Below are 24,944 nucleotides of genomic sequence, written 5' to 3' on the forward strand. Positions count from 1 at the left end.
TACTTTGTTCCCTTCCAAGGCGGTGGGGGGAGGGGTCACAATGCCTTCTTTATTAAGACGTTTTCAAACTTTTCATATGGTTATTAAATGCGTACATCCAGAGTGCCCTTGCTGAGCTCGCCCCTCGTCTCCCTGATGCCCCGGTTTGTCCCTAAGACGCTTGTTCCTTAGGATGCCTTTTCCCTTAGTGGTCAGCATGGCACTCTGATTTCTTGGGTTACAGGAATCTGTACTGGACACTTTTTTTAAAAAAAAATATAGTCTTGTGTGCCAAAAATTGTGATTGTGTGGAGTGAGGCCTGATCTCAATGTCCTTGATGTGAAAGACCATGGCGTTAAGAGTAGGTGATTACAAAAAGTCTGTAAGATTTCATAGGATGCTTCTATCACAGTCGTCACTTCCTTTCTGTTATATAAACACGGGAAAGGAGAAGAGGGTGAGCAGCGGAGAAAACAGCCCTCGGGTGGTGGCGCTGTGCCGGCCCTGGGGACTACTGGGGACTACCGGGGACTACTGTCCCGGCCATCCAGTCCTTTTGTCACCTGCTTTTGACATTCGCCTCCAAGCCTGTTCTTGAAACGCTTTTTGTGCAGCTTCTAAAGGCGCTCTGACGTCTGCCAGTGTTCCTGTGTCTGCATGCTTTTCTGTTAGAGGCTGGTTACCCTGGGAGAGGGTCAAGACTTGGCTTCCAGCCTGCTTGTGTTGTTTCTGTTGCAAATGCTCTATAATTTTTTTGTCTAATGAAGACATATTTGAGAGAAAAGATTGAAGTTCTTGAAGGTTTGTAGGTCTAGGAATCATGTGAATAGATGTTAGTCATTAGTGTCAAGAAGAGTAGTTTTTCTGATGTCTTTACTTTTGGCTAATTTAAAAACACAGTTAAAACTTGAGGAGAAGCAGGTGCTAGAACCTGCTAGGAAGATGTTTGTCTTGCACCGAATGCGTTTCAGAGGACAGTGGTCTCAGACAACACACAGCAGGGCGGGCTGTTCCCTTCACAGTAAGGAAGAGCCTGCTCGTCTGTACTGCAGGGAGAGGGAGCTTTATATACAGGCTTCTTGAAGGATTTTCCTGCACATTTCATGAGAATGAGTCTTGTCAGAGAGAATGGCAGCTTTCCTGACGCCTTCACATTCCACAAGAGACCCTTGTTCTCAGGCCTTGTGGGTGGAGAGCGAGCAGCCTCAGGCTTGCCTCTGCCTGTGAGGAACGTGGTTCTGAGCACCGTGGAGAGTTCAGTGGTAGCCCTGCTAGACTTGGGAAGGTGTGGGATCCCCGCCCAGCACACATCCGGGGCTCTGTGTCTTACCTGCTGCCCTTTACCTTTGCTGTAGTGGTGGTGTTTAGACTGCAGCAGTCCACTAGGCTCCCACCTCCATGGACAGTCCCGTGTCCCCATCCCACTGAATCTGTAGCCTCTGGGGACTTAGGGGAGCTTGCCCTGAGCATTGTGGGAAACTTGGAGCTTTACTTTCCTACCAGTTGTTAAAACCTGAGCCATCTAAACAGGTTCCTCTGTCCCTTAACCCAGAGTGCCCCGTGCTTTCCATTCCTGTGTGGTGTCCTGCAGGAAATGTGTGTTGACCCATCACTTAACCTTGAAGCTCCTCCCTGGGAAATGCCCCATTTATTGGTTTGGGGTTTTTTGTAAATGAAAAGAACTTTCGTTTTATATTAACTGTGGTATTTTTGTCTTTAGAATTTAAATGTAACATTGAAGAATTCCAGTCTGTTGCTAACACACAATTTTAATTTTTCTTTACAGGTCAACTTTGTAGTGTGCCAACTCTTTGCCTTGTTAGCAGCCGTTTGGTTTCGAACTTACCTACATTCAAGCAAAACTAGCTCTTTTATCAGACACGTAGTTGCTACCCTTTTGGGCCTTTATCTTGCATTTTTTTGCTTTGGATGGTAAGTAATTATTTTGATCATGTTTAAATGAACGCTGTTAGGTATATTTGAGAATTGAGTGTGTAGAGGGATACATTATATAGGATTTTGTTTTGAAACTTACAAAGTTTTCTTTCAAGGCTAACTTTCAAAATCTTTACTTTTAGTCCAGAAACAATGGATTGGGAATGGGAATCTCTCGAGCTTTGTCGTAGGGAAGATTTACTGTTTATAATTTATGAACGGGGCACAAGGAGGACTTACAGAGACAGTCTGGTGTTAAGTAGCTCTTTTCACCCATCTTGAAAATACTTTATGCTGAAACAAGCAATAAATGGTGTGTTGTTTGTCCCTTTGGGTTTTCTCTGTGCTGCTGGCTCTGGGAAAGCCTGTTTGACGCTCATACTATGAGCCATGAAAAGGCTTTTGTTTGTTCTCGGTGGAGAAAAAATGAAGAGAGAAAAGTTTCTACTCAGGATCCTTCAAACGTGTGTGTGTGTGTGTGTGTGTGTGTGTGTGTGTGTGTGTGTGTGTGTGTGTGTGGTGTGCATGGTGTGTTGTGGTATGTGTGTGTGCATGCACGCACGTGCATGTGTGTGGTTAGCCCCCGTCTTCCTCGCTGGGCTAGCCTGAGAGCTTACAGTTTGGAGCGCTGCCTGAGCTGCTTCTTGGCACCTGTGGGCACGTCTGAATGAGGAGAGCAGGGCAGGAAGGTGCTCAGTCACTCTTGGGAAGGCAGCAGAGACTCTGTATCGAAGGGCTTCCTGGTGACTCACAAATTTCCCTCCTGGGAGAGACTCCTGAGTGCCCACCATTTGCAGACGAGGGAGGACTCTGGGCTTGCTCTTCTGCAGGCTCCTGTTGGCGCTGAGAAGGCTGTGAGAGAGCTGGATGTGTACTCACTCGATCTGTACTCTTGAGGTTTCCGTGGTGGCTGGATAACAGTGCCACTCTTCGGTTAACAGTGTGCTCAAGGCTACACTCCTGGTATTTCTTAATCGGCCCTTTGCCTCCAGGAATTGCAAATGTTTCCTAGGACCTCATGAAAATCACCTGAGTATAATTTATCCATGTCTACCACAAAGCAATCAACAGCATAATTTATTCCATCTCTACCATATCGCCCTTGGCTGGCTCTCTGATAGCCCACGTACTGTTTGCCTGTGATGGGTGTATGTAATGTTGTAGTTTTGCCAGGATGTCTTAAGATCGAAGTATATGGGCCTTTTAACTTCTTGGATGGCATTCAGTGTATATCATCGAAGTTTCCTGAGGTTTCTATTTCGACTTGTGGGAGGTAGTGGATGTTCTTAAACATCATAGAACTTTTCCAGCATAGACTAATGGGATGGATGTAATTCCTTCGTTACCCAGCTTCAACAATTACTAACATCTCACCCTTCTTATTTTATCTTCCCCCCATTTTTAGAGCACATTGAAGTGTATGTCAATGTATACATTCTTTCTTCAATAGCTGAGTACCCCGTGTGTGTGTGTGTGTGTGTGTGTGTGTGTGTATAGCATGTTTTCCTAAGGAGTGGAGAACACATCTAGCTCAGATTGACCTGGAGGCCCCCTTGGCTTTGTGCTCTGTGGAAAAGCAGGTGGGTGCACTGGGCAGGGAGGGTGAGGTGGGGGAAGAGTGAGCGAGTCTCTGCTGGGCTGTCCTTGGCTGAGGTGTTTTACCGTGTTAAATCTTCATGGATACTTAGAACACAATCACAGTTACCAGGCTTTAGCTCAAGGTTACGTTGTCTTGAGTTTCAAGTTACATACGGTAGCAAGAGACTTAGTTACTTCATTGGGTTCCTCCTCCTCCTCCTCCTCCTCCTCCTCCTCGTCCTCCTCGTCCTCCTCCTCTTCCTCCTCCTCCTCCTCCTCTTCCTCCTCGTCCTCCTCCTCTTCCTCCTCCTCCTCCTCCTCTTCCTCCTCCTCCTCCTCTTTCTTCTCCTCTTCCACCTCTTCGTCCTCTTCGACCTCGTCCTCTTTGTCCTCCTCGTCCTCCTCTTCCACCTCGTCCTCGTCCTCGTCCTCTTCTTCTTCTTCTTCTTCTTAGTTGGAATTCTAGTTATTAGTTAGAATTAGTTAATGGTAAGTATTGTTTATTCTTTAGCTTTGCATTTATTGGTGCTTTTTTGTTTTTTGAATTTTTTTTTTTTTTTTTTGGCTCAGGCAATTCTATCACTGATTTTTACCACTTTCCTTTGGAGGACATATTTGCTCTGTAAATATAATTGCTCACTTCACCTACTTCTGTTTGCCCCTTCCCATTTTTCTTGGTGCCTACAAGCTCCTTATAACAATTACTATTCATTCAATTATCTTTGGTGCTTGCCGCCAAGCCTGGTGACCTGAGTTTGATCTCTAGGACCCAGTGGTGTAAGGACAGAACTGAATCCTGCCTGTAGTCCTCTGACTTCCAGAGGAATGTGGGTGTGCACATGGACACACACACACACAACACTTCCAGAGGAATGTGAGCGTGCACATGAACACACACACAACAGCACTTCCAGAGGAATGTGGGTGTGCACATGGACACACACCAGCACTTCCAGAGGAATGTGGTCGTGCACATGGACACACACAGCAGCACTTCCAAAGGGATGTAGACGTGCACATGCACACACATGTGTACACACAACAGCACCAACAGACAAAATGTAGTAGAAACTGTCCAGGGGAGTAGCACAAACAGTGCTTGTTAGCGTGAGCAGGGCTGGGCGCAGACTCAGGCGTTTGTTGGTTCCAGGGGGAGTGTCTCTGCTCTAAAGTTGGGATTAGAAGTGTCTGACTTTGGATTGTTTGTGTAGATTTGACTGGTTGGAGGTCTGTCATAAAGAAGCATGCATTATGTGACACTCCGGAATGGGAAGTTTTTGAGTGGGTTTGTGGGTTAGAGATGCTCAGACTGTATGTACCACCATTATCCAGTTGGTTAGGGCGGGCATCTCTCAGTTTATCCAATCTCTTTGTCACCCTTTTCCATATAGTTCCGAATTAGCCTCTTACTCCTGTGTAGTTGTTTGTTTTAACTCTTTGCTCTTTTGGGGGCCCGCCACCCAGCTCCCAGATAAATCACACGCAGTCTTATTACGACTTAGGAATGCCCGGCCTTAGCTTGGCTTATTTCTAATCAGCTTTTCCTAATTATACCAGCGTTTCTTAAATTATACCTTTTGTCTCTGGGCTTTTAACTTTCTCTATTCTGTATAGCTTTCTTTACTTCTTACTCCGTGGCTGGCTGTGTAGCTGGGGGGCTGGCCCCTTGCATCCTCCTCTCCTCCTTTTTCTCAATCCTTGATCTTTTCCTCCCAGATTTCTCCTATTTATTCTCTCTGCCTGCCAGCCCCGCCTATCCTTTCTCCCGCCTCCCTATTGACCGTTCAGCTCTTTATTAGACCAATCAGGTGTTTTAGACAGGCACAGTAACACAGCTTCACAGAGTTAAACAAATGCAATGTAAAAGAATGCAACACATCTTTACATCATTAAACAAATGTTCCACAGCATAAGCGAATGTAACACATCTTAAAATAATATTCTGCAACACTCCTGCGCCTCTCTCTAGACTTTCCATGTGTTACCGCGTAATCCCGAACACTTGAAGTGGCTAGAGTATGCTTCCTGTGTGCGTGATACTAATGATGCCATGTGAGGTACTCAGTGAGGGGCAGTGGAAGGGATGTCTGAGTAGAGTAGGGACCTGCTGCTAATTGCGGAGTTCACAAAACAGATGAATCCAGAGCGGGTCAATGTTCGAAGCTTGATTTACCACAGCAGCAGAGACTAGCGTGGCAGGTTGTTACCTCACACCCAAAAGGCGGCTGAGCATGCCAGGCGTGGGAGCCTGAATGCTGTCAAGCCACGAGGGCTGGCAGTGTTTGAGGAGTTTTACTGTTGACTTCAAAGTCTTTATGTCCCAAGGAAACTGACCTGGAAAAGGAAACACTTTCCTCAGTAACCCTCAATCAGACACACTCCTCCACCTTGTTGAAGATACTTTGAAGTATTAAAAGTCCTTAAAGGTACCTAGTAGTTCCCAACAACGTACCTAAAGGTCTGTTAGTGAACTGTTGGTGTTGACAGTAAATAGGTGGATGATATTTCAATTAATTGCTTTGAAGTTTCATTCTGTTTTTATTTATATTTGTGTATGTTTTCCTGTCTCCTCATAGCCTTCTGATTATAGCAGCATTCCAGGTCACTGGTTTCTGGATGTGTGTTTGTAGTGTGTGTATGTATACCTGTGTGTGGGTGGAGTGTGTGTGTGTGTGGGTGGAGTGTGTGTGTGTGTGTGTGTGTGTGTGTGTGTGTGTGTGTGGAGATGCAGCCTGGCCTAGTCTGTATAGTGGGTCCTACAGATCTGTCTTGGAGCCTACTCCTTATTTGTAATATGTCTGTAGAAAAATGTGTAAGCAGTGTTTCCACATTCATATTATCTGATAGTCTGTGATGAAGCTAAAAAGTAATTTTAATTGTATACTAAGAGCTTAATAATTTGTATATAGCTGCAAAAGTTTGCCATCATGCCATCAGAAAGGGGAGTTGAAAGAGGGCAAGTGTGTGTATGCACACATGCACATATGTGAGGTATGATCTCAGGGATGGTTTGGGCTGAGTTGAGTCCCAGAGGTCCAAATCATATTTGGCCTGAAGTCTGTGAAGTGAGTAGATACATTACTTTAGTCATTAAATGGTGATTTCTGTATTGGGGTATTAGAAAGAACTGGCGTGCCAACCAGCAAATATATCATAGCACATTATTGGCTTTGTAGAAGGAAGTTCATCTGACTTGACCACTGTGCTTTGAGGATAGATTTGGGTGTTTTTAGTAACTTGTTTTGTGAATGACACTGTTAAAAAGGTAAACACAAAGTAGAGAGCTGGTGTTGGAGAAGTTTGGGGAGATCGCAGATTCTGCCAGGACTTTCTGAAATCCGTGTTTATTACTCCTTTTAAAATTACTGTTCCTCGTCTCACGAAGAAGGTGGCCATCCTCAGTCCACAGGGCCCCACACTGCTTTTTTGTTGCTAGGTTATGTGGAATGCTGGGGCCTCGGGCTGGGCTTGTAAAGGTTGGTTTTGTTTATCCAGCTCCGTTGGTCTGAAGCTTGGGCTCCCTGTCCCCAGTGTTTGCAGAATGTCATGTGGGCTTGGGAAGGTTTAGTTATTTTTTTTGTATGAGGACGTTCTAGGTTACCTTAAGTACTTTTCTACCTGTAGTATTTGAATTCGATGGTTGTGGCTGCTTCTAATACATTCTCACTTTTTGTAGGTATGCCTTACACTTCCTTGTACAAAGTGGGATTTCCTACTGCATCATGATCATAGCTGGAGTGGAGAGCATGCATCAGTGAGTATTGACCGTGTTCACACAGAAAAACACCTTTCCCTTGAGTAGAGTCTGATCAAAAATAATAATAGTCATATTTATTACCCCGCAGTACTCCTGAAGCAGGATGATTTCTTAGGAAGTGGCACAATATAAGATCTTGATGTGCATTCCTCTCCTGTCTACACAGTCAGTTCCAGAGCTCACCACTGACATTTAAGGATGAGTGAGTCTTTGACACGAAGGACTTGCACTGTGGGATGTTCAGCCCCACCCCTGGCTCCTACCCCTTAGGCACCAGGAGAACCCTGATTTGTGACAAAAATCAGTGTTTCCAGATACACGCTTGAGGGCAGGATTGTCCGTTTAACAGCTTCTGGCTTAGTCTCCAGGTGATTAGCAGTAGAGAGCAGAACTAACGTGACCAGATGGAGATTTAGAAGGTAAGTTTAGGACTGAGTAATTAATGGGAACTCTGGGAAGGAAACAAGGTCCCTATTCCTGGCTTGCACACAGAAGAGGTGGAAGCGGTTTCTCAAGGTAGGGACCCTGAAAGTAGGGCCACACTGAGAGGTAACCAGCCCCCCGAAACAGTGTTTGGTGTGTAGTCAACGTCAGTGAATGTTTCCTGAGTCAGTGAGTATTGACTTAAGCAACTGTGAGATGCACAGCCGGAGCTGAGTAGCTAGGTAGGCAGCGGGAGCGGCCTTACGTCACAGGTGCTCCATGGAAAACCCAGGACAGAGTCTGCCTGCAGACCCTTCTCCTGGTGATTCTGTAACAGTGACGTGTGACGTGGCATACATCCTGGGTTTCTGGATTCCTGGAACACACGGCTACAGGGGGCGTGCATATGAAATCAGACCCTTAGCCCTTGACTGGCACTTTCCCAAGTCAGTTTTATTTCGTGTCTTCCGTGTTTGGATGACTGGCCATCCCTCTGTTGTCACATGCTGTTTATTGGTTAGTCAGGCTTCTCTGGAACGGAAGTTACAGTGTCTCCTTCGTATCCAAAAGGATTTATTAGAGTGGCTCACACAGTCTGAGGCTGGACAGTCCCTCAGTGGCCATCTGCACACTGAAGAGCTAGAGAACGCAGTAGGTGCTCAGTTCTAGTGGAGGGAGGGCCTCAGAACCGAGGTGACCATCATGTGGCTCCAGCCTGAGGCTAAAGGCCTGGCGGCCTCCTGGAGACATGGGAGCGTGATACCTGCCGATCATGGCGGGGGCAACAGACCACTCACTCAGGAAGATCTGAGCTCGAGTCTCCTTAGCTGGCTTCCCCTACAGTTTTCTGTTGGCAAGTATGGCAAGCTTGTTGGATGGTGCCGCCCTCACTTAGGACAGGTCCCTTCTGATTTGCTGTCCTATATGCCAGTTTTTGGAAATGCCCTGACAGACATACCTAGAAGTGTGCTCTGTGAATCTCCTAAGAATCCCTCAATTCGATCAAATTGACAAGATTAACCTTCACAGATGTGGTCTTCATTACCTTACACACAGCCCATGCTGGCTTTTCTCTTCCTTCTGTGAACTAACACTTAAAAGTAGATGTTTGGTTTTAATTTTGATAAGAGGAAGAAGAATGCTTTGATAATGTTTTGGGTGAAACAGTCTTTGTATCATGACAACCCTGTTTTAAAATTTTTTATTTATATGTACATACGAGTGCCTACTTGTCTGCATGTGTACCACATATGTGCAATGCCTGCAGAGTCCAGAGGAAGGTGTTGGATCCTGGAGAACTGGAGTTATAGCCATGTAGGTGCTGGGAACCAACCCAGATCCTCTACAAGAGCCGTCTCTCCAGCCCCCCCAGCCCCATTCACAAAGCCGTGTCCAGACAACAGATTCAGGGTGATACTTCATAACTGATGAGAAAGAGTTGGGTTTCTGACCTGGATAATCAAGAAAAGCAGATGAAATTGCAGGAAACAGAGCACTTGGCTGCTGCCACCTAAAGCAAGCGTGATAAGCTTTTGTATTGGAACGAAAGGTCGTATTTTGGAAAAAAAAAATTACGCCTTTCCTGAAAGGCAGGAGTGGCCTGTGGCGTCAACGTCCTAACGCTTTAGACTTGCACTGTACAGGAGAGTAGCTGCTGACTGCATGCAGCCCTGCAAGCTTGCTTGTTTGCTTGTTTGTTTGTTTATTAGTTTTTTGAGACAGGGTTTCTCTGTGTAGCCCTGGCTGTCCTGGAACTTGCTCTGTAGACCAGGCTGGCCTCAAACTTGGAGACCCACCTACCTTTGCCTCCTCAGTGTTGGGATTAAAGGTGTGCCCCAGCACACCTGGCTCTAGCTCTGTTAATTTAAATTCATAAAAATTTAAAATGCGTTTTTTTTAAGCCCAGCGTGGGATACATCTTTATTCCCAGCACTCAGGCTGAGGCAGGAGGCTTTTGAGTTTGAGGTCATCTTGGATTACATAAGACTGTCATTCAAAACAAAACAAAACAAAACAAAACACTCCAGTAAACTAGAAACACCAAAACACCCAAATAATAATAATAAAATAATAAGCATTAATCCAATCTCAGGAGGTCACCCCTAAACACATGTATATAAGAGCAACACTAAATGAACTCATTTGGGTGTGTGGGTAGGTCTGTATATGTGTGTGTGTGTGTGTGTGTGGAACTAATAATTATGGAAGAAGAGATTGTAAGTTTGAGGGGGAGGGGGCATAGTTGGAGAGCGAGGGGGAGGAGAGAAATGATGTAGACTCGGGACTCATGTGTGGAATTCTCAACAAGTAACTGTAATAATAAAATCCGGTACTTGAGTCGTAGGAGCTGCATTTCGGGTGCTCGGGAGCCACACACCTGGCGTGGTCAGTGGTGATTTTGACCAGTGCAAATAGAGAACATTTCTGCAGTTGCAGACGGTGCTGGATAGCGCTGCTGTGGTCACGTGCGGCTATGTGTGATGAATAGTGCCGCCCCCTCAGTATTTCCAGGGAGGAAGTGCTGCTGCCCATGTGTTCCTACGGGCACTCGAATGTGGTGCTGGGTTCTGACACCGCTGATGGAGTTAAGGGCAGGCGTGGCCTTTTAATCACTGGGGTTAGAAACAAATAGTAGGTGGATAAATAATTGGGGAAAAATGTGTGTTTTGGTCTCCTTTTTAGTTTGCATCTGTTTCAGTTCACACACACACACACACACACACACACACACACATACACACGACTGTACCTTTTCTTCCTTGCTTTCTTCTTGTTAACATATATTCCTTCTTTCCAGTGTAGCTTTACATGGTGTATATATTTCTTTGAAGAGCAAGAGTTTAAATCCTTAACAATGAAAGATTTGACTTGGAGTGCTTAACAGTCTTGTGATTTTTTTTTTAAAGATTTATTTTATTTATTATGTATACAGTGTTCTGCCTGCATGTGTCTTTGTAGGCCAGAAGAAGGCACCAGATCTAATTGCAGGTGGTTGTGAGCCACCATGTGGTTGCTGGGAATTGAACTCAGAACCTCTGGAAGAGCAGTCAATGCTCTTAACCTCTGAGCCATCTCTCCAGCCCCAGTCTTGTGATTTTTATGAGGTATTCATTCAATGATTGTTCCACTTTCTGTAACATTCCCATGTGTTAGTTAAAATATTTCAGTGTACTATAAAGTTGATTTCTGTAGCTCCCTCCCCCTTTAAAAACACTCATATGTGTTCTGTCATTCAGATCCATGTCTAGATAATTTATAATTAGCCCTAAGTCTAGGGGCTAGAGAGATGGATCAGAAATCATCAGTACTTGTTCTAGCTGGGTGTGTCAGCACTCGGGAGGTAGAGGCAGGCAGAATTAGAGGCTAGTCTGGTCTATGTAGTAAGTTCCAGACAGTCAAGGCTGCATAGAGAGACTGTCTCCAAAACAAAACAAAACAAAACAAACAAACAAACAAACAAACAAACAGAACAGTTGCTTTTGCAGAGACCCAGGTTCCATTCTTAGTACCTACATGGTGGCTCGTAACCACCTGTAACCCCAGTTCCCGGGGATCTCATGTCCTCTTCTGACCTCCACCACAGACATGCATGTGACGCACAGACATACATGCAGGCAAAACAATTCGTACATATAAAATGAAGAAATCTAAAAAACAAACGAAACAATCTATTCTGGAATTCAGTCTTTTTCCTAGTTGGTATTTTCATGTAGGCTTTGAAATTGGGGAGAGGGGTTAGATGATGGGCACTAAGAAGTGTTTAGAAATGGGGGAGGGGTTAGGTGACAGGCACCCAGAAGAGTATTTAGAAACAGACCAGCCAGTGTGTCTTACCGGTTGCTTTGGGCTGCTATGACAAAATGCCATAAACTGATGACTGATAAAACAACAGAAACTTAGTTCTTGAGATTCTGGAGGTTGGACAGCCTAAAATCCGGTGCTAGCAGACTTGGTGTGTCTGGTAAGAACTGCTTCCTGGTTCATATTCAGCCCTCTTCTGTCTATGACCTTGAGGTCAAAGGTGCGTTGGTTCAGGCTCTTGGTCTCTGTGAGGTCTCCTCTAAACCGGTGTATGAGGCTCCAGCCCTTAGGACCTAACCACCCCTAAGCCCCACTTCTGGATATTCTCACGTGGAGATTAGGTGTCAACATGGGGTCTTGAGGGATGCTAACTGTTCAGAGCACTATGTATTAGGTTATTAATTCTCCTGATTAATATAGGGTGAACTCGACTTCTGTTGGATTCATCCAGCGTTTTCCAAAGCAGGGTTTGGCAAACTGTCTTTATAATGGAGCAAATAGTGAACGTCATGGTTTGCAGGTCACATACCTTAGTCACAACTGTCATACACTTTGTTCTTAGGATGCAGAAGCCGTGGGAATGTGGCTGAGCTCCAGTAAAACTACTTACAAAGACAGTAGTGGACTAGATTCAGCCAAATCGTTTAATGAGGAAAATCTGGGAGATGATATGTTCTCAGTAAGTGTCCACTGAATGAACGAATGCATGAATGAATGAATGAGGAGATGGTGGACTTCTGCCTGATAGCAAAGCCTGTCCATGTAACCTCCTAGACTTGCTGTTCAGGCTCTGCTTCCGCCTACTGCAGAGTCTCTGGGCCACATGTCAGCCCTGCCCTGCAGGATTCTTGCCATAGCTTCTGCCCGGCCTCTGCCGCCCTCCCTCCCAGAGTGGAGCTGCCTCCTTGATTGTACACTTGGAGCAGCTGCTGCGGGCCTGCACATTTTTCTCTTTCCCCAGGAGGGAGGGGCTGGGGGCAAGGAGAGGGGCCTTGGGAGCCTTTTCACCTGGGTCATGGAAGAGGGAAGGAAGAGATCAGGGCTTCCCACACCCCTGTGGGCTTGGGAAGGCATTTTTCCCTACCAAAGGAAGCACAGTGTGGGTGGGTCCCATGTATCCCAATGTGCTTTTCTAATGTGCTAAATAAATAAGCTTTTGTGAACGGTGTGGGAACCAGAGTGCCCTTGTACTACTTTTAAAAAAAAAAAAAATCTGTGGGGAATTTAAGTTCCAGAAAGACAGTCTCAAAAATTTTGCAACACAATACAAGAGAATGGCCATTATCTTAATATAAATTGCAGAATTGTAGACTAAAATGGGAATGTGGAAAGGGTTTTGGTCTTGAGAAGTTAAGCTAAAATATTTTCCTTGTAAGTTGGCAAGTGATCGTCAACAAAACCAGTGACCCAGAGATTAAAATGTGAAAAATGTGAGCATTCACAGCGGAATCAGTAACGTCTCCACGCTGTGTGGATACCTTCAAGATCTCTGAGAAGGAGGTCTGTGGTTGCGCCTGTTGTGTTACTCCGACCTCACTATCTTACAGAAGCAGCTTAAGGGAGGGTTGGTTTTGGCTCACAGGTTCGGAGGGCTTTAGATCACCATGATGAGGTAGGTCCTGGAGGGGGAGCCTATGGCAGACAGCATTCACATCAAAGCGGGCAGGATGCTGAGGGGACTGAGCCCAGAAGTAGAGCTGTGACCTCAGAGTCCTGCTCTTTGTGACCGACTTCTGTCCCCTAAAGATTCCACAGCCTCTCAAACAATGCCAACACCTAGAGAATGAATAACTGTTAAAGATGTGAACCTGTGGGGACGTTTTGGATTCGAACCATTTTGGATTCATAACGGGGTTTTAAATGTCCTATCATGAGACTGAGATACCCACCAGTGTGGACCGGCTGTGTTAGTTTGGGTTTTTATCACTGTGATGAGACACCATGACCACGACAACTCTTATAAGGAAAACATTTCACTGAGGGGGCTTGTTTACAGTTTCAGAGGTTCAGTCCATTATCATCATGGTGGGGAGCATGGCGGCAGGCAGGCAGACATGGTGCTGGAGAAGGCGCTGAGAGTCCTACATCGTGCAGGCAGCAGGAAATCAAGTGACACATTGGGCAGTATCCTGAGCATAGGAAACCTTAACCACCACCACCACCACACCCACACCCCCCCACACCCCCGCCACAGTGACACACTTCGTCTAACAAGGCCATACCTCCTAATAGTGCCATTCCCTATGAGATTAGGGAGGGCAAGTATATGTAAACTACCACACTGTGTCCTGTAGTTTCACTGTGTCCTGTAGAGTCCCCAGGAGCTGAGAGAATGGCAATTGGAATAAAGGATGTGAGCGCCAGGAAGAGGCATTTCGACTTGTAGATGAAATGCTTTCTGAGAGCACCCGCAGTGACAGTGTCTCGCTGGGTCTTTCTCTGTCCACTGATGTCATGGCAGAGCCTCCCCTGAGTAGTCGTCTGTCATTTTTACCGCCAGGAGCTACCGTTCACTTCGGGTTTCCCCAGAGTATGAACTCTTTCGTAGAATAGTTTGCATTTTTCTTGTGCTTGAGCATATAGATAAGAAAGCTCATTAAAGGGAAATGATCTGTTACATTCTGTTCTCCGGAGTGGACTTTTCTAGCTCTTGGTTTTGAATGTGTTTTTGTCTGGGTTGGGTTGGGTACTGGTTCCTGGTATGTGCCTATGAGGTATCTAGGAGATCATGGTTCCTCCTGGTAGTGGCCCCAAGTGCCTTTCTTGGTGGGGTCAGGTGCTTGCCGCAAAGTGAAGGGTTCTCTGCCTAGCTGCTTGCTTAACCTTTTCCTCTTGGGTTCCCCATAGAACAGTGGGTTCAAGGTGATGGCGGGGAGGGGTGGTGTTGGGGGAGAGAGGCAGTTTTAGCTGATAGGGCCCGTATCGCCAGGGCGGGGAGTCCTAGGGTCCACTTGGACGCGCCATCTGCCGTTGCTCTCGAGACTCAGCAGCGTGGGTTCCTAGATAAAGAATGTTATCTGAAGTACATTAACTGCACTCTCAGTGAGTGGTGATCCTGGAGCTGCCATCTGGTCGGCAGAAGCCTCAAGCCATTTGAAAATGTGTCCCCATGAAGCTAATTAGCAGTGGTTCGTGGCTCAGCAGCAGCTCTGTGGGGAAAACATTAACTTCTCGGAGGGTAATCCTGGGATCCTGTGAGAGACAATAACATGTGGCGAGAAGGGAAGTGAACCTTGCTTCTGTTTTCCTCAGCGCTCCCCGTGGGCCGTCTGCAGAAGCCTTTTGCTGTTCTGCAGAAAGTGCAGCTCTTTGGGGTTCTCCGGTACTGTCTAAATGCGCTTCAGTCAGGACACTGAGGTTGGTTTCAGTTAGAGACGACAGGTGCTTTTCCAGTTGGTTCTTAGTATCCCCCTCATCACGGGTCACGTTGCCCAGTTGCTTACCTCGGGCATTGTGCCAAGCGTGGGCACTATCACCCTCTAGCGACAGCACTCATGTGGGTGTGGCTTACCCATTCCACCAAGATACCTTTCTGATCTTGAAAATACTAATCATATATTACTTAAAAATGAGGTAGTTCAAGTAACTAATATCACTTGTTAGTGAAGTACAAGAATTCATTTTGGGGCTTTGGATATATCCAGAAACTAATAGTATTTTTGCCCCAAGATTCTAATCCTCGTCTGAATATTGCAAAAGAAAAAAAAAAGAGCTCATGTAAGCATCATAATGGATGTTGACAATAAATCCTGTTATTTGTTTTGATGCCATACAGTTTGCATATGACTGGTGTTTTATGCCAGCTTCACACAAGCTATAGTCATTGAGAGGAGGGAGCCTCAACTGAGAAAATGTTTTGTGTCAAGTTGACAAGGGGACAAGTGTGCTGGCTGATGCACTGTCCACTTGACACAGGCTAGAGTCATTTGAGAGGAGGGAACCCCGGTTGAGAAAATGCCTCCATAAGACTGGGCTGTAGGCAAGCCTGGAGGGCATTTTCTTAATTAGTGATTGGTGGGGGAGGACTCAGGATTGTGGGTGCTGCTATCCCTGGGCTGGTGGTCCTGGGTTCTATAAGAAAGCAGGCTGAGCAAGCCGTGGGGAGCAAGCCAGTAAGCAGCACCCCTCCATGTCCTCCGCATCAGCTCCTGCCTCCAGAATCCTGTCCTGTGTGAGTTCCTGTCCTGATTTCCCTTGATGATGAGCTGTGATGTGGAAGTGTGAGCCAAATAAACCCCTTGCTCCACAAGTTGCTTTGGGTCATAGTGTTTCATCCCAGCAGGACTGACACCAAGACAACTGGAGTCTGTGTTGCAGTTTTCCAGGGGAAATAAGCATGGATGCTGGGTTATTATCTTCTTTGGAGTTTTAGGTCAGAACTGCAATTGTTTTGGGGAGCTGAGGCCCCTAGAAGACTCAAGCCCTCTGTGGTGTGGTGCATCTTGTCTGTACCTGACAGGTGCAGCTTTTCTAGTCACCCCAGGGAATGGATTGAACAGGAAGAGCCTCTGGATTGTGACTTTGAATTTATGCTAAGGTACTCTATTGAGGGCTTTGTTGACTTTAAATACCTGTTTTCCTGTTGGGATAGTACTGTGATACAGGGGAGTCGCTTGAACAAGGCCACAGGACAAGGAATAGCCTGTGTGAGAGGTCTCAGAGGTGGCGCTAAAGCGGGACACTGAGACAGCGTGCTGAGGGTGTGAATTTACTAGAAGAGTACTAATGTCATGAGCAGACGCACAGGTAGACCACAGCATGGAGGGGCTCTGAGGAAAACCAGAGACAATGTGTCAGGCATTCGGAAGAACCCACGTGGCACAGCGTAAGCCTGAAGCCAGGGCTCGGTCGGTCAGGAGTCAGGGAGTGGTGTGGAGCGCTGGGTGTGTGGCCACCAATGAATGTCAGCTCACTTCCCCAGATGGGGAACCCTAGCCCCTGGAAGTCCCGCAGCTAGAGGTTCAGAGGTGTGTCTCGGTGGGTGCCTCGCTACAGGTGTTGTGACAGCTGGATTCTAACATCGCATTCTTACACCATGCACAGCTGTGAAAGTCATCCATGTTCCTTGGAGTTGTTAATTTGTTTACTGGAGTCTTTTAAATATTTTTTTTTTAATTTAAACAAAAAGGTTTTTTCATTTACTTACCAGCTAGCATAAACTTCCAGATACATCTTTTGAAAGAATAGCAGATGCCATTGAGATACTGTACTGTGACTTTGTTGTTGTTATCAAATTCATGGGAACATAGCATCTGGGGGTTTTCTAAAAAAGGTTTAACCTTTAACTAAATGCTTGACTAGCAGTGATCTCCAGATCTGGACTCCCTGCTTTTTTAAAGAAAAATACCCAGAACTTTTGAAGTGCTTTGCCTTGATTATTAAAATGACGATAAATACAGACTTTAAAGTAGCACATTAAAGTTAGTGTTGCGGAATAAGTAGTGTTTAACTACGCAAAGATGTGTTGCATTTGTCTTTGTTGCAGAATATTTGTTTAACTATGTAAAGATGTGTTGTATTTGTTCAATTATGTAAAGATGGCTTGCTGTTTTATCTTGCCTGCCTAAGGCACCTGATTGATCTAATAAAAAGCTGAATGGCCAATAGCAAGGGAGGAGGTATAGGTGGAACTTCTAGACAGGGAGAGTAAGGAGGAGGAGGAGGAATTTAGGCTGGGAGAAGAAAGAAAAGGAGACTCCAGGGGCTGGACAGACAGACATAGAAGAGGCAGGAAAGTAGGACATACAGAATGGAAGAAGAAAGGTTAAAAAGTCCAGAGGCAAAATGTAGGTGAATAAAAACAGGTTAAATTAAATTATAAGAGCTAGTGGGACAAGCCTAAGCTAAGGCTGAGAATTCATAATTAACAATAAGTCTCTGTGTCTTTATTTGGGAGTTGGTTGGTGGACCAAAGAAAATTCCAACTGTAAGTTAGTATACCAAAAATATAATTTTAAAACAAATCTGGCCGGGCGGTGGTGGCACACACTTTTGATCCCAGCACTCGGGAGGCATAGCCAGGTGGATCTCTGTGAGTTCAAGGCCAGCCTGGTCTACAGAGCCGAGTTCCAAGACAGGCTCCAAAGCTACACAAAAAAACCCTGTCTCGAAAAACCAAAAATAAATAAATAAAATAAAAAACCCAGATCTATGTAGGAAAAAATAGTGATTTTTAAAAAAATATTGTTATTGCTAGCTTATTCCACACTCCATATTTGAATGCTTATGGAAAGAAAGGCAGAGGATAACAGGGAATATTTAATGACTTAGAAACCTGCCTGGCATTTAGGTGAAAGGTTATTAGAAGGGCGAGCATCTATTTTCCACAATGAAAACCCAGTTATTGTTTGACTGTAATCAAGGCCTCAGAAGGAGATGTGGTGGCTTTTCTTTTTCTGACCTTGAAATTGGCCTAAGACGCTGCCGAGTTGGAGCAGTTCCTCCCAGAGGATGGAGACAATGTAAGTCCAAGCTAGAACTGGCTCTTCTGCCTTTCTGAGTTCCTTGTAATCCCGCCTCCTGTGCATATACTGGGGACAGTTTCCTTTTGTAATGCTAAAGATTAGAAGCTTCCATACTAGAGACTACACAGCCCCAACCACTTTACTGCTCTGTGAGACATCACAGTCTTAAAATGTGTAGAAACAGGTTTGAGTCACATGGTTTTTGTTGTTGTTTGTTTTTGTTTTGTTTTGTTTTGTTGTAGCCACTTAGATCTTAAAGCACAGGATGTCAGTTCTTCAGAATTATTGTGACTGAGTTATACTCCCTTACAGGCTTGGATGGTTCAAGGATTCCAGTTTTCCTTGGTAGACCGGAGGAGGGATGATGCATGATTGATTGGAGATACTACACTGTACTAAGACAGAAGTATGTTATTTTTTGTTTCTTAGGTTTTCTGTCTCTGTTCTGTTTTTTAAATTTTAGGTGGTTCACGTAATTGTTTTAAAACCAGCCTCTGGTTTCTGTAGTTTTTAATTTTGACATCCTCTATTCACAGAACTTGTATACACGTGCACACGCGCGCGCGCGCGCACACACACACACACACACACACACACACACACACACACACAGATACTAAGGTAAAAGAGCAGATAATTCTTGGGGAATAAGGATGAGGGCAGACAGAAGCAGTCGAAGGGAACAGTAACCGCGGACGGTGGCCTCTGGTGGGAGTCTGGTCTTTGGGGTCTTCCCTGGGTCGAGGACGCTCTGCTGTCTTGTGTCATTCTTAACAACCACAGCCCAGGGCACCAGCTCCACGTGATCTCACCTTTGCTGTCGAATCTCTTCTACCTTGATCTCATCCAAGAGTCAAGCTGGGAAACAAGAAGAAACCCTTCCCCCTCCCTCTCCCCACCCCAGAACGGCCTTGGCCTCACTTTCTTCTTGGGTTGTTTTGGGCACTGGGCATTTCTGAAGCATTGAGAGAATGCCCAGCATGTGGCACAGCCCCAGGAAATGGCAGTGATCATTTGCTGTTATTCTGTCCCTCCTGACACCTTGGGCCACCGTCACCTTCTCGTTTGTTCTTGTACCTGCTGGCCCCCAGCCCTGCCCTGGCCTGTGCCCTGCTGCCCAAGTGATCTTTCTAGATGTCTGTCTGAGCACTGCTCTCTTTTGCTTCAGACTCTAGACTGGCAGCGTAGCAGTGTCTCTGTGGCCACCCAGCCTGCCCGTCCGTCCACTCTGAGTTCATAGCACTGGCTCCTTGGCTGCTGCCAGCCTAGCCCAACCATAAAGAACCATTTGTAGTTGTATACACACCCCCTACTGTTCCACACTCTGCTCCTCCTTTGTGTTTGCCGGGAACCCCCCCAACCCCCCCCCCCACCCCCGTGTGAATTCCTGCTGTCCTTTCCCAGCTCTGTCTGGCTGTGACCCTGGTGAAGCCCTCTCTCTCCTTCTCTGGTGGGATGGGCTGCTGCCACTCTGCACAGCTGGCAGGCTGCACGGTGTTAGGCTGTGGGAGCACGCTTGCTCTCAGGTGGTGTGGCACCATGGCTCAGTGAGCCTCTGCTAACCTCCTTGTTTCGTGTGTGAAACTGTCCAGGTTCCATAGCTTCTGTAACCTCAGGTTCCTCCATGTTAAGTTAGGAGGATTAGGGATCACTTTCATGACAGTGTACTGAGAATTTAGTGAGAGCCCAGAAATAGTCAGGGTTGTCTAGAGGAACAGAGCTGATAGAATCTATCTCTCTGTCCATCTACCTATCTTGTCTGTCATCTATCATCTGTCTGTCTGTCTGTGGGATTAATTTATAAGAGTGGCTTACAGGCTGTGGTTCAGCTAGTCCAGCAATGGCTGTCTACCCACGGAAAGTCCAAGAATCCAGTAGCTGTCCAGTCCACGAGGCTGGATGTCTCAGCTGGTCTTCAGTATCCGCTGGAATCCCAAAAGAATCCCAAGGAACTCTAACACCAGTGAAAGAATGGTCTTGCTAGCGAGAGCAAGGGTCAGCAGGCAGAGAGCAAAAGCTTCCCTTTTCCATGTCCTTTATACAGGCTGCCCCAGGTTAAAGGTGGATCTTCCCATCTCAAAAGATCTGGATTAAGGGTGGGTCTTCTCACCTCAAAAGATCCAGATTAGAGGTGGGTCTTCTCACATCAGAAGATCCAGATTAAAGGTGGGTCTTACCTTTTCAAAAGATTTAATTATGAAAAATCTCTCAGCTGGGGGTGGTGGCGCACACCTTTAATCCCAGCACTTGGGAGGCAGAGCCAGGTGGATCTCTGAGTTCGAGGCCAGCCTGGTCTACAGAGCAAGATCCAGGACAGGCACCAAAACTACACAGAGAAACCCTGTCTCGAGAAAAAACCAAAAGAAAAAAGAAAAAAAGAAAAATCCCTCACAGATGTGTGTAGCCACTTGGGTTTTAGTTAATTCCAGATGTAGTCAAGTCGACAACCAAAAATAGCCATCACAAATCTACCTTGTCAACTTGACACATAATCACATTTCCTTATGTCATGCTTAATTTCCAAATGAAAACAATAACCAGGTCATAATTATGACTAAAATGATGTAACTATCCCACATACAAACCACAAATGCATTGTAAATTTTAGATTAGGTAACAATATCCCTCTAGGGACATTCTTTTAGTATCTCAAAACTTAAATATAATAACTACTGATATTCTCTTAATTGATGTTACATTACATGATAAAGAATTTGAGGAAAGAAAACAAAAATATCTGCCTAAACACATTCTTAACAAAATGTGACAGAAACACTCATGTCCATTATAATCCTCTTTTCTGCAAGTGGTCACGTGACCTTAGCTGGTGTTTATACCTGTCTTTCTTTACTACCTGTTCTGTATTTCCTACACTCTCTGCCAGCACCTTAGCAGGTCTTGGCTCTTTTCCTGGAGCGGTGACCCACACCTTCATTCCTGATGGCTCTGTGCCCTTTGTCATACTGCCTGGATTAGGTTATCTAGTTTCCCAGTGACCTTAATCACAGGGCACAGTAGCAGCATCAGGAGACACCCTAGAGGATCTCCTGCACTCCAGACGTAATCTGTCTTCCTCCACTGGGGAGAAGCCATCCAATTTCCCCTTGGTAATCTGGATCAATCACCCCTCCTAACACTCTTCCTCCTTTCTTAGCCTGTGGGTTTAAGGGCAGCAGAAGGCCAGAGTGGCCAGGGGGAGGTCTGAGCTTCCAGTCCAATGGAATGTTTGTTGTGTCTCCTTGCAGGAGCGTTCTCTACGCTTAGAACCAAAACTTGTAGGCCAGGAGAACTTAAGGTTATGGGAACAGAAAGTAAAAGTTTTTCTCGTGGGTCCCAAGGGTGATAGTGAGTGGAACCAGTCCCCTCTTTACTCCTTGGTTCCTGGACCCATAGATCCTGGCTGTGGGAGAAACTGCCACATATGGGATGCTGATTCAAAGCATATACCGCCTTCTGGAGAACCTGCCCCAGCCCTCCAGGCTGTTGCCACCTAATTTTCACTGGTTCTGCCATGCTCCCTGGCATCCCGAAGCAGCTGGCAGGACCAGTAGATCCCACGAGGATACCATTGGTCATTAATGTTCATCATTTTAGATAATGACCAAAAAGGATCCCACGCTGCTGTCCTGAGGGATAATCCCTCTTCCACAGGTGGTGGAGTGTGAAAGCAGCTGGTGCATACCTGTAGCCCCAGTCCTGCAGGAGGCTGAGACAGGAGGATTCAAAGTCCAAGGCCTGTTCAGGTCACATAGTAAGTTAAGGTCAGCTCGGGAAATGTAGCAGGATTGTGTCTCAAAATAAAAATGAGGGAAGGGCTGGAGGTGTATGTAGTTCAGGGTTAGAGGGCTTGCTTAGTATGTGTAAGGCCATGCGTTCAGTCCATGGTAATATGCACACACACGCGCGCGCGCGCGCACACACACACACACACACACACACACACGCATGCGCCTACACACTTGTGAGTGAGATAAGGTCTCCCACAGAGCCCCAGTCATGGTGTACCTTGTATATGGCAGCCTGCATATTTGCCTCCTGCACTAGACTCTGGCCTTCCGATGACAAAGACTGAGGTCCGTTCCACGTTGTGTCCTCAGAACCTTACTAGACAGCGGCGCACGGCGCACCTGCGAAGTGACTGCTTGCGACTACCTATTTTCTTATATCTCAAGCTCCAGTTTCCCAGAGGCTCCGACCAGCCCAGCTCATGCTTAGCTGGATGTGTTGACTCCCATTTCCCTTTTCTGGGGCTGTACGTTTACGTGATGGGCTGAAATAGATGCACAGAGCTGAAGCTCCCGCAGCCTTTCTAGCTACCCTGGCGGTTGAGCTTAGAGGGTCGCTGGAATTCCATGTCTCCATGTCTCCCTGTCCAGCTGGAATTTTCCTGAAGTGTCCCAGTGTGGGTTGGCTAGAGTTGGAAGTGGAAGTGCAGCCACGGAGGACCAGGCAATGCCAGGCCTCCCTGGCTACAGCCTGGCTACCCTGTTTGTTGGGATTGGGGCAGAAAGGAGACAGCAAGCCCTTTCCAGACACGCTTTTCAGAGTCCTGGTTTTCGTAACATCCAGAATAGGCTGAAACCTAGATGGCTGCTTGTGGTTAATTCTGTTTCTCAGCTGTTTCAAGACCATGTCATACCTGTTGGATGTAGTTTTCGATGTTTCTGTATCTGGTCACAAACCGGGAGAGGCGGAATAGGCGACTGTTAACTGGGTGCTACTGAATCTTGATGTAAACTACAATGTTATTCTTCACAATGTGAAAGATTGGGGCAGTCTGCTTGATGTCCGCTGTCCGCTTCATTTGCATACTGAAAGCAGCTTTGGGAATTTTCTATAAAGAACGAAGTGACTTCATTATGCTGCTCAGCCAAGGATGGCAATGGAAGTTGAGTTTGAAAGAAAGTTAAAAAAACAAAAACAAAAACAAAACAGAACCACGTAGGTGGTTCGGTTCACTTCTGTTGTCTGTAAACGAAGGGAGGAGAGACAGAATCTACTGGCTCCATGTCCTTGTCATCTTTGCTGGCACAGAAAGCCAGCCCACTGAGCTCCATCACTTACTTTCGTGGGTAGGGGTTTGAAAAAGAACAAGCAAACCCCTCACCACTTTGGTTATAACTCCTTGAGATCTCTTGGTTCCCACCGAGCCAACACCTGGTCAGAAAGGGAGGGCGGGTGACCAGGCGGTGTAAGATTGAGGAGTGTGAGATCATGGACTGAGCTCTAGGGAGGAGCTGAGCTGTTCTGTGAGTAGACATAAGAGTCTTGGGTGTAGTAGCCGCGTCTGCTCCTCAGTGAAGAAGCATTCTGTTCTGTGTGGGATTTGTAAATGCGTTTTTCTGTTTGTGTCTGTGCCTTTGCTTTGTCAACTTCCTTGGTGTTCTAACCCTTCACTCTGATGTCCCCTTAGTAGACTGTCCCTTCACTCTGATGTCCCCTTAGTAGACTGTCCCTTCACACTGTTGACCCCTTAGTAGACTATCCCTTCACACTGATGTCCCCTTAATAGACTGTCCCTTCACTCTGATGTCCCCTTAGTAGACTGTCCCTTCACTCTGATGTCCCCTTAGTAGACTGTCCCTTCACTCTGTTGACCCCTTAGTAGACTGTCCCTTCACTCTGTTGACCCCTTAGTAGACTATCCCTTCACACTGATGTCCCCTTAATAGACTGTCCCTTCACTCTGATGTCCCCTTAGTAGACTGTCCCTTCACACTGATGTCCCCTTAGTAGACTGTCCTTCACTCTGATGTCCCCTTAGTAGACTGTCCCTTCACACTGATGTCCCCTTAGTAGACTGTCCCTTCACTCTGATGTCCCCTTAGTAGACTGTCCCTTCACTCTGATGTCCCCTTAGTAGACTGTCCCTTCACACTGATGTCCCCTTAGTAGACTGTCCTTCACTCTGATGTCCCCTTAGTAGACTGTCCCTTCACACTGATGTCCCCTTAGTAGACTGTCCCTTCACTCTGATGTCCCCTTAGTAGACTGTCCCTTCACACTGATGTCCCCTTAGTAGACTGTCCCTTCACTCTGATGTCCCCTTAGTAGACTGTCCCTTCACTCTGATGTCCCCTTAGTAGACTGTCCCTTCACACTGATGTCCCCTTAGTAGACTGTCCTTCACTCTGATGTCCCCTTAGTAGACTGTCCCTTCACTCTGATGTCCCCTTAGTAGACTGTCCCTTCACTCTGATGTCCCCTTAGTAGACTGTCCCTTCACACTGATGTCCCCTTAGTAGACTGTCCCTTCACTCTGATGTCCCCTTAGTAGACTGTCCCTTCACTCTGTTGACTTCCTTGCTCTCTCATCACTCAGAGGACTTTGGTGTGCTGTGTCTTTGACTTACACACATAGAAGCTTTTTTGTTTGATGTAGTTCCATTTGTTTTTGCTTTTATTGACTGTGCTTTTGGAGTCTTAAAAAAGTTTATGTAGAACTGCCACGTGATCCATAATTCCACCACTAGGTACATACACAAAAGAAACAAGATGCATTGTTCACTGCAGCATGATGCGCAGCAGCCAACACATGCAGCCAGCATGAGTCCATCAGCAGATGAATGGACAAAGAAAATGCAGTGTGTGTGCACAGTGGAATGTATTTAGCCATGAGAAGATAAAATCCTGTCATTTGTGTCAACGCACATGAATCCAGAAGACATGTTAAGCAATCTATGCATAGAAAGACCGATCCCACTGATCTCACTCAAGTGGAATGGACAGATACTCTCATGGACTGCGAGAGTTAAAAAGGGTGACGACGTCCGCTGGGAGTCAGGTAGAGATCAGTACAGCGTTACTGTTGGATAGCTGGAGGAGGTTGGGATGTTCTGTCACGTGGGAGACTGACTCACCGAGTATCTCCACACAGCTGGAAGAAAGGTTTTCAGTGTTCTTACCGCAGAGAAAGGATAAATGCATAAGATGATCAGTATGTTAAATATTTTGATTATTATACAATATACGCATGTATCAAAACATCACACTATACCGTATAATC

General features: G+C 46.1%; 1 protein-coding gene and 1 long non-coding RNA gene across 3 annotated transcripts in view; one reads left to right on the forward strand and one right to left on the reverse strand.

The window, feature by feature from the left end:
* Mboat2 (membrane bound O-acyltransferase domain containing 2) overlaps positions 1-24,944 on the forward strand; it is a 129,668-nt gene that overhangs the window by 38,568 nt on the left and 66,156 nt on the right. For both annotated transcript variants that reach the window (XM_059248193.1, XM_059248194.1), the window contains exons 2-3: positions 1,767-1,912; positions 7,170-7,247. In XM_059248193.1, coding sequence (XP_059104176.1) covers positions 1,767-1,912; positions 7,170-7,247 — 224 coding nt within the window. The remainder of the gene's footprint in view (positions 1-1,766; positions 1,913-7,169; positions 7,248-24,944) is intronic.
* On the reverse strand, positions 10,206-13,179 carry LOC131897337 (uncharacterized). Its single transcript, XR_009375657.1, has 4 exons — positions 13,055-13,179; positions 11,508-11,681; positions 10,423-10,496; positions 10,206-10,285 (listed from the first exon to the last, which is right to left on the reverse strand). It is a non-coding gene; the product is annotated as an uncharacterized LOC131897337 (long non-coding RNA).

The sequence above is a fragment of the Peromyscus eremicus genome, chromosome 22 (assembly GCF_949786415.1).
Source record: "Peromyscus eremicus chromosome 22, PerEre_H2_v1, whole genome shotgun sequence".
In the NCBI taxonomy this organism is placed as follows: domain Eukaryota; kingdom Metazoa; phylum Chordata; class Mammalia; order Rodentia; family Cricetidae; genus Peromyscus; species Peromyscus eremicus.